Source organism: Lathyrus oleraceus, chromosome 5 (assembly GCF_024323335.1).
Source record: "Lathyrus oleraceus cultivar Zhongwan6 chromosome 5, CAAS_Psat_ZW6_1.0, whole genome shotgun sequence".
Lineage (NCBI taxonomy): Eukaryota > Viridiplantae > Streptophyta > Magnoliopsida > Fabales > Fabaceae > Lathyrus > Lathyrus oleraceus.
Window position 1 is genome coordinate 338,351,060 of NC_066583.1, and position 10,167 is coordinate 338,361,226.

The 10,167-nt window shown below is 33.1% G+C and overlaps 1 protein-coding gene across 1 annotated transcript; it reads right to left on the bottom strand.

Annotated features, from left to right (window-relative positions):
- Positions 1-6,339: 6,339 nt before the first annotated feature.
- On the bottom strand, positions 6,340-8,970 carry LOC127084483 (putative receptor protein kinase ZmPK1). Its single transcript, XM_051024941.1, has one exon. It carries the CDS (start codon positions 8,793-8,795, stop codon positions 6,399-6,401), a length of 2,397 nt encoding a protein of 798 aa, XP_050880898.1. The 5' UTR covers positions 8,796-8,970; the 3' UTR covers positions 6,340-6,398.
- Between the last annotated feature and the right edge of the window lie 1,197 nt (positions 8,971-10,167).

Consider the following 10,167-nt stretch of genomic DNA (forward strand, 5'->3'; position numbering starts at 1 on the left):
ATCAGCTGAAAACACTACAATGAGAAGCGACTTTTTTACTTTCTCTATTTTGATTTTTTATTCCCTGTATATCCTATTTTAAAATTAAATTCTTAAATAATTCCATTTTATAGCCAACGTATGAGTTGCAGAAGATATTTTTTTTAGTGTGGAGGTTGACCGAGTTATTGAAGGAACTTTTTATTATTTATTATTTATGAATATAGACATTAATTTTATTCTTTAACCACAAATATGTATCTTGTATATAGTATTTATAATATTATAATTATAATCATTTTTATTTAAAAAATAGAAAAAAAGTTAAATTAACTAATTACATTAGTGAAAAATAATTTTTTCATATATCAAAAATATACTCTTTAACATCTATCTTAACCACACATTTTCAGAAAAATAATGTTTAAACAATAAAGTATGATAAATTATAATTGATTTATAATAATAATTATTTTAATTTGACAATATTATAAAGTATTAAATTGAATTATATACTTGGAAGATATATTTTAATTTGACAATAATGTTTAACCCAATTGTGATCCATCGTTTGAAATCATAGATAGATATTGCAATTTTATAATAGTACCGGAAAGTGATGTTTTAAAGATATGTTTTCATTACTAGTATCCATTATTTATTACAATTATTTATATTTTTAATTAATATAATTATTTATATCGTTAATTATAATAATGGAAAATTCTTAGCGGTTTTAGTATTAATAATAAATGCTTTTCAAATATCACTTTTATAATTATAATTTTATTTGAAAAATATTTATTATTAATACTAAAAATTAATCAATAACATCACTTGAATATCATGAAAAATCAATAACATTGGTGTAGACTTGAAAAACATTTATTAATAATAAATATATTTAAATAAAAAAAAATCGTTTCTTCAATAGCTCGACCAACCATTGACCGAGTCCACACTACATGAAAATATCTTCACCAACTCGTCCATCCATGGGACGAGTAGATACTAAAAAAAAGGGACATTCTGGGAATTTAATTTCAAAGTAGGGTATATAAGGAATAAAAAACCAAAAAAGGGGCAAGACAGTAAAAAAGTCATGAGAAGCATGATCAAGTTTATATTGGACTCCCATAAAATCACATAAAATTAGAAGCTTCAAAAGTTTATTGGATAATAATTGAATTTAAAAATTGATGGACTCATACTTGATAAAGATTGTTGATATATTAAATATGAGTATGAATCTATGAAAAAGTAGATATTAAACAATTTATAAAAGAGAGGATCCATAAGTCAAATGCGTTTTGGATTAATATATAATGTTCAACTCATTTTATGTGATTGCTCAAAGTTCAATGTGATGACCCTCTCACTAGTAGGACTCATTAATAGTATAAGATTCAATGATTCAACTAAAGGACCGACTCGCTGTATCGAAGGTCTTCCTAATAAGGTGACAGTCAAACAATGTGTTAAGTTGAAGTGTCTGTGACTAGGGGTGGGAATAGGTTGGGTCGAGTTAGACTTTGTCAAGCCTAAGTTTGATCTGTTAAAATTTTCAAAGCTTAAGTCTGACCTATGATCTGTCATAGGCTTTTTTTTAGGTTTGAGTCTGGCCTTTTCGAAGGTCTGATTAGTCTGTTAACCTATTTCCTTTAAACATATATAAATTAGCAATTCAATTAATGTTTATATAAATAAAAAAACTAAAAATAATGATACTAAAAGTTTGTTTGCATTCAATCATCTTAATTTACTTAGTAGTATAAGTTTGGAGAATATTTGCTTAGGAAAAGTTATGAAAACAACTTATAACATTTTTCATAAGGAGTTTTTATCCTATTTTCACAAGTTTTTAAAGATAATTAAATTTAATTAGTATAATTTAATTTAAAGGACAAAGCACAATATAATAATAATAACAAATAATTATTAACGTTTATTTAAATAGGCCAGTCTGCTAGAGTTAAAATATTTTTTTATAACTTAAGGCCTAGCCTTTTTATCTAAGTAGACTTATAAAAAAGCCTAAGCCTTTTGTATTTAAAAAAAAATTGGTCTTGACTGAGCCTGTGTAGGCTAGACTGTAGGCCTCTGTTAATTGGTCTGATCTATTCCCATCCCTTTCTATGACATGGTAAGGGTGGGTACAAGTGTATGTGGATGCAATACTACAAATAAGTGATATTATCTCGGTTGATAAATGAATTTTACTTTATAGGCTTTGTTGAGCTTGTACACCTTATGTTCCTCATTCTTTATTTCATAACCTCTTGGCTGCTCCACGTACACATTCTCAGCTAACTTCCCGTGAAGGAAAGCTGATTTCACGTCCAGCTGAAACACACACCATCTTCTTTGTGCTGCAAGTGCTAAAATCATTCGAATTGTGTCCATGCGAGCTACGGGAGCATATACTTATTCATAATCAACTCCGTATTCCTGAGCATACCCTTTTGCGACCAAGCGAGCCTTGTGTTTATCCACTTCTCCGAACTCATTCAATTTTGTTTTGTACACCCATTTGACTCCTATTCTTTTAGCTCCTTTAGGAAGCTCAATAAGATCCCATGTTTCATTCTTCCCAATTGATCTCATTTCGGCATCCATGGTTATTCTCCATTTCTCCTCCTTTACTGCTTCGTCAAATGAAATTGGATCAGAATGAACAACACTAGCAAACAAGGCTAAGTGAGTTTGTACCTCTTCCCCTTCATCTGAAAGACCATCACCAGAGACAAAATCATTCAAATATGCTGGTGCTCTTCTAACTCGGGGTGTCATCGGAGGAGCCACTTCATCTTCTTCATTGCCATCACTGAATTCGTCCCTCACCGGAGAAGCTACGTTTTCTTCTTCACTACCATCGTCGGAATCCTCCACCTCTTCACCATTGCCATCTTCCCATTCTAGATCAAACCTTCTGTCATCTTCAAAGCTCCTCTCCCAGTTCCATTGTTCTTCTTCTTCGAAGATGACATCCCGACTAATTATAATTCTCTTAGAGATAGGATTATATAGTCGATATGCCTTTGATTCTTCGCTTACCCCTAAAAGAACACAATAATGGCTCTTATCCTCAAGCTTTGTTCTCCGAGCATCCGGTACATGAGCATGAGCTATACAACCAAAGACTATCAAGTGCTCGACTGAAGGTTTCATCCCACACCAAGCTTCTTCTAGCGTCATTTATTTCACCGATGATGTCGGGCATCTATTAAGAATATAAAATGCCCAATTCACTGCTTCTGCCCAGAGTTTTCTTAGAACGTTCTTCTCAACCAATAAGCTCCTCACCATATTCATCACGGTTCTGTTTTTCCGCTCAACAACTCCATTCTGCTGTGGTGTATATGCAGCAGTTAATTGCCTCTTGATCCCATTCGTTTCACAATATTCTTTGGACTCATTTGATGTGAATTCACCCCCACGATCTGTTCTGAGACATTTAATGGGCAAACCGGTTTCTTTTTCGACAAGAGCTTGAAATAACTTAAAGTAAGTGAATGCATCCGACTTAAACGCAAGAAAATACACCTATGCTTTCCTACTATAGTCACCAATGAAGAAAATAAAATACCTTTTGCTGCCCTCTGAAATTGGAGATATTGGGCCGCAAATATCAGCGTGAACGAGCTCCAACTTTGATGATGCTCTCCATGTACTTTTCTTTGGGATTACATCTCTATGATGTTTCCCTTTCAAACAATCGTTGCATGTAATCTCACCCTTGGAAAAACTTGGCAAGCCTCTCACCATGCCTTTTGTTTGCAAAGTCTTCAATCCTTTGTAGCTGAGATGACCGAATCTTTGATGCCATAAATGAGCCACGTCTTGAGTGATTACTTGGAGACACTCTTCATCTCTTTCCTGTTTGATTGATTGAGTGTTCGATAGCAACACAAATATTCGATTGGCAGCCATGGTGGTTTTGAAAATCAATCCCTTTGTGTGGTGACAAATCCGACACATATTTGACCACATCAGTACAACCAAACCCCTTTCTTGCAGCTGTCCAACACTGAGAAGATTATTCTTCAACCCCGGTAGATAATACACATCCCGTACAAGGTGATTCACTCCTTTTACGGTTAATCGAACACTTCCCTTTCCAACAACTTTCATGCTTGCATAATTCCCCAATCTTACCACCTTGTTGAACCCCTTTTCTAAATCTTAGAAGAGAGATGAATCACCACACATGTGATTGCTACATCCATAGTCAATAAACCATACGTCGTCTCGATCACCTCCAAGCGTATCGGTATATGCCATTAGCACCATCTCTTCCGATTCATCTAAATTTGCAGAATTTGCTTGGTACTCATACTGAAAGTGTCCAAGCTTATGACATTTATAACACTCAACCGTATCTTTGCTCCAGTTTAGGCGACCCCTGCCTCTACCTTGTCTTCGGCCTCCTTTGAAAGCAGTTTTTCCTCGTCCTCTTCCACCATAGCCTTCATGAGTCACTTTCAAAGCATGTTTTTTTCCTCCATCTCCTTTGAATTTTTACTCATGAACGAGCAAAGAACTTTACAAGGCATCCACAGAGAGTTGATTTATGTCTTTGGCTTCCTCAATGGAACAAACAATGTAGTTCCATTTATCAGTAAGTGTTCTCAAAATCTTCTCAACGATCTTGACATCACTCGCATATTCCCCATAATTCCTCATGTCATTTGTAACCGTCATTACTCGACCAAAGTAATCATTTATCGATTCTCCCTGCTTTATTTCCAGAACCTCAAAGTCCCGGCATAGACGATTGAGCTGAGCTCTCTTCACTCGAACATTACCTTGACACTTCATCTGCATGGAATCCCATAGCTGTTTGGATGTCTCCTTCTGCGTAATCATCTTCAGAATTGACTTGTCAAGTGACTGAAACAAGTAATTCTAGCTTTCAAATCCTTCAGCTTCATCTCCTCTAGGTTCTGTTTTTGCGTCGGCGTCATCCCATCGATACTCGTAGGCTGGCTGTAGCCCGATTCGACAACAACCCAGTACTCCTTGGATCAAAGAAGATTCTCCATGACCCTGCTCCAATGATCGTAGTCACCGTCGAACTTTGGAATGGACGCTGAAACAAAGTTTGCTTCTGAACCCATCTTTCTCAAGTCACGCTATGATGCCAGATTGTTAGATGCAATAAGAGTTCAATAGAAAACAACTAACAGTATTGTGAATGACTTGTTTATTCCTTGTGAAATGCTGTAAAATTAATAGGGAACAAAATAAATGTGCAATAACAAACTACAATCCACTTCTAGCTAGAAATAAGGAAACAAACTTGACTAAATCAATTCAACAAACTATCCTAAAAACTAGGACTCTTATTTGACTAAAGACTTATCACTAGTTTTTAACTATTTTATAAAGAGTGTAATTCTCTTGAAGTTTCTATTATTTAGTTGTTGAAGTTATTGGTAAAACATGCCATTGGTTTTTGAGATCAGTCGGTCCTTATTCTTGGTTCGTGAGCTTAGCTTGAAAAAGGCTCAACTTGGTTTGAAGAATCAGCCTGTGAAAATCTCTCAGTCGATTGTTATAAGGTTTGTGGGCATAATTTGGTTAAAGCTCAACAAATATTATTAGTGGAACTCTCAAGAAATTTTTTCCGAGAAGAGAATTAGGCCAAGAGATTAGTCGAATCTCTATAAATTCTGGTGCAATCTCTCTTAACTCTCTCCCTATTTAACTCCAATAATTTACTTTCCTTTATATTTCTTTCCTTCCATTTTCTATTGCTTTTATCTCTGTTTTTAACTATACTAATAGAAATTATTGTTTATAATAATTAATCTTAAATTAATCATGAATTTTGAATAACACAATTCACCTTATTCCTCTTATATTTGGAGTCAATTGTTCAACATCATGATCAACCTTTTGAGAAAACCAATTAATCCCACAACATATTTGTTCAGACCAGTTATATGGGTACCACCCTTGTCGATGTTGTTACTTTGAAAAAGTGTCATTGATTGTAAATGCATTTTATTAATGTAATACACTAAAGTTATTTGAAACTTCTACGATAAAAATAAGACATGAACCAAAATCACTCAGGGAGGAATCCCTCACCTCAAGTTCATTTCCAACAAGGTTTCAAAAATCATCCAAATGATGTGATGCATGCAAACTCAATTTGAGGCTAATTAACCTCTTCGACAACAATTTGACGACAATTGTTGAATTCCAACCTTAAATTTGACACAATCAAGAGGCCTTTTGAGATTTAGCTTAAATCCCTTTATATATATATATATATATATATATATATATATATATATATATATATATATATATTAAAAGAAATCTAGTTACATAAAAAAATATTTAAAAAACAGGAATTAGAACAATGGAGTAATTAAACAGCCATGAGAGATGGCTATTTATTGTGAAGACCATCAATAACTATGCTCATTACTTAATAGTCTCTCAACAACTTGACTCATGGTGGGTCTAACATTTTTCTCATCTGCTACACAATCCAAAGCCATATTTGCCAAAGTCTCCATTTTCTCAACATCGTAACTTGAACCCAATTTAGGATCAACAATTTGTTCTACCCAACAACCAACTTCTAATCCTTTTCTCCTTTTTTCCCTAACCCATGTTATCAATCTCTCATGACACAACTCTTCTTTGATTTGTATTTTTGTTGTTGGACTCTTTCCAGTAATCATCTCCAACACCACAACTCCATAGCTATAAACATCAACCTTAGAAGTGATCTGCAAGTTGAAAACCCATTCTGGTGCCATGTAACCTCTTGTACCTCTTATCCTTGAAAATTTTGAATTATCACGCCCATCCCTATTCAATATCTTAGACAAACCAAAATCGGCTACCTTAGGTTGGTAATCAGAGTCAACAAGAATGTTTTGTGGCTTTATATCACAATGCAAAATCCACTCCAAACACTCTTCATGTAAATAAGCAAGACCCTTTGCAGTTCCCATAACTATGTTATACCTTTTACTCCAATCAAGTTCATTTGATAAGAGATTATCAGCTAAAGTACCCTTTTCCATGTACTCATAAACCAGCAACCTATGTTTTCCCTCTGCACAATAACCCCACATTCCAATCAAATTCATGTGGTTAAGCCTTCCAATGATGTTAACTTCAGCAAGAAACTCACTCTCACTCTCTTCTTGATTTGCTTCATGCAAACGCTTTATCGCAGCAACTCGATTATCAGATAAAACACCCTTATAAACAATTCCTCCAGCACCCTTTCCAATCTCTTGAGTAAAACCTTTTGTAGCTTGTTTCAGTTCTGAATAACTGAATTTCCTAAACCCTGTTGCTGCAGCTAGAACATACCCATGATTTCCGGCACTAGATTTCTTGCTATTCTTAAATAAGATACACCCTACAAGAAAGATGCATAACACCTCAATTCCACCCAACCCACTTGCAAACCAAAGCATGAACTTCAGTGATCCATTTTCCTTTTCATTGATGTATGATCTTCCCATGTGTTTAACTTCATTATTTCTCGAACAAATCAAGTTATCATCATATTCACTCGGAAAAACAATATTCTGTTTTGGCAATCGCAAATAAAGTGAACCTTTAAACCTTGTGGACCGACGACCGTTTAGTAACTGCATCTTTGGGTAGCAATTATATAAACCCTTGTTCTTCACGTAACGAAATTGGAAGGCTATGCATTCGCACAATCGTAAGCACAAATACTTACATTGTTTATAGGTGAAATTTTTATGGAATCCATAGTCGTAGTTGTAAAATTCAACATGAGGTAAGAATTTGAAACCATATTTTGTCTCGTTGTTGCATGAAAATTGGAAGCTGGGTTTGCACCCTTGAGACCAGTCTTGGTTATTGACCATGTTATAACCCGGAAGACACGAACATTTTCTACCAGTTCTTGGATCATAACTGCAAGTGCTATTAGGTCCACAAATCCCGTGTATTTGACAAGGTTGTTGGTGGAATTGCGCTGATACCGACCACTTCTCTTGCCCATGTTTTCTGCTATAAACACGAACATTTCCATCAAAATCAAGGATCACCCTTCGTTGCAGCATTGTTCCATAATCACTTGTTTTGAAATTGAAATCATCTGAAGAACTGAAGTTTCCCCAACGATTTAATGTTGCTACCCTACTACTGTTGTACGTGGATCTAGCATCTTGCCAAGTTAGAAGCAAGGGATCTGGCCAATACGCGCTTGAGCCTCGAGGGCCATCATAGAGAAGACGGAGAAGATTATCGTTGTCGAACAAAAGCTTGTATGAGCCAGAGGAATAGTTGGTGCTGCTTTTGGAAGAAACAAGGTTCATGTACCCTGTGAAACTTTGATCTGGAAGGAGGGTATCAGTTGGAAAATCAAAGCTTTGCCACAAAATGAAACCATTGATGTTATGTTCTCTGAGAATGAGATTTCCCGTATCGTACAAAAACAACTTAAGTTGTTTGGACGAGTTAGTGTTTGTGGACCAAACATTGAACTGTCCTGCATCGGTTAGTACGAGGTTGCCTGTTTTGAGAAGGGAGAGTGTTGAACGTTTACCGTTAACTGGTTGGTCACGGTTTGCCATCCAAACAATGGTGGCATTGTTGTTAAGCTTTTTATGGTTTTGAGTGAACCATATGGCAAAGGAATAAGCGTTTTCACCTATAGGATAAAAACCTGCGGTGAATGTGCCTTTGGGAGAGACTATAGCGTTTTCTTCATGATTCTCCACTGAGAGGGAAAAGGATGATGAATGTGGAAGATGGAAGAGTAAGATGAGAAGTGTGAAGAAGATTGGTGAATGAGTCATTTTCATCATGTTATGTTATTGCTTAACTCTTTGTTATATAGTATGGTAATGAAAATTTTATGTGTGAATAAAAGCAAAAATATAGGTGACTTAAGGCTTGTTCCCTCCACTACGCAATGACAATAAATAGTTCATATTGACTCACCAGGTCAATCAATCTTTTTCTGTAGGTCAAACCTAGATACCCGGGTAGCCTACCCAGAAATTTACCTTATAAGATATAAAATGTATCTAAATTTAAAATTAAATATTAATTTTAAATAAATAATAATTGTATTAAAATATGAAAAAAAAAGGATACATGAAAAGAAAGAAAAAGAAATATTTAATATTTAAAAATAAAGACTTTATCTTTTAAATTAAAATAATTATTGATTAAAATAAAATATGTATTGTGTTGATAATGATCCGTTAAATATAAAGTTTATTTGATACAATATACAATGTATTTATGGATCTATGTAAATTTGAAATGAGTTACTTAATTTTAAAATAAAAAATAATTATATCAACTCAATTCTATTAAATAATCATGCAAAAAGAAGAAAAAAAGACTCGTCAGAAAAAGAAATAAAAGGAAAATGAAATTTTGATATTTTTAAATACGGATTTTGTCTTTCAAATTAAGACTAAGTATTAATTAAAATAAAATAGACATTGTGTTGATAATGACCCGTAAGATAAAACAAATTATTTGATACGATATGAAATGTATTTAGACATATATCCAAAATTTGAAATGATTTACTTATTTGTAAAATGAACAATAGTTATATAAATTTAATTGTATTAAATAATTATATAAAAAGAAGAAGAAAATTATGAGAAGAAGAAAGAAAAAAAATCAATATTAAGAAATAAAGAATTGGATCTCAAATTAAGACAATGGTTGATTAAAATAAAATAAATATTGTGTTGATAATGATATGTGAGACAAAATAAATTGTTGTTTTTATTAAAATAAAAAAATAGATTATTAGTATTTTTAGTAATAATAAATAAATAGAGAAAAAATTAAAATAAAAGTGAGAACGTGTGAAAAAAAGAAATGTAAAAGAAAAAATTTAAATTTTAATCAAGAGAAAGAATGAAGGGATGTAATATTTAATTGTGATTTAATCGGTGAAAATTAGAAAATAAATGTCACATGTCATGCTTTTATAAAAGATATAAATGTAAAAGATAAATATTACTTAATTACTTAAGAGATTACTTAAATACCTTTTTTTTAGTATAAATAATTTATAACTAGACAATTTAAAAAATTTATGCAATTGATTTTTAATAAGTTGATAGTTGATAATGAAAAACCGCTTTTGATTATTGGCATGTATGTTTTACTTTTTTTACGGTAATATTTTTAGTTCTAAACTAAGTCTCA

Coding starts and splice junctions, on each gene's coding strand:
- LOC127084483 (XM_051024941.1), bottom strand. CDS start 8,795: ATGATGAAAATGACTCATTCACCAATCTTCTTCACACTTCTCATCTTA.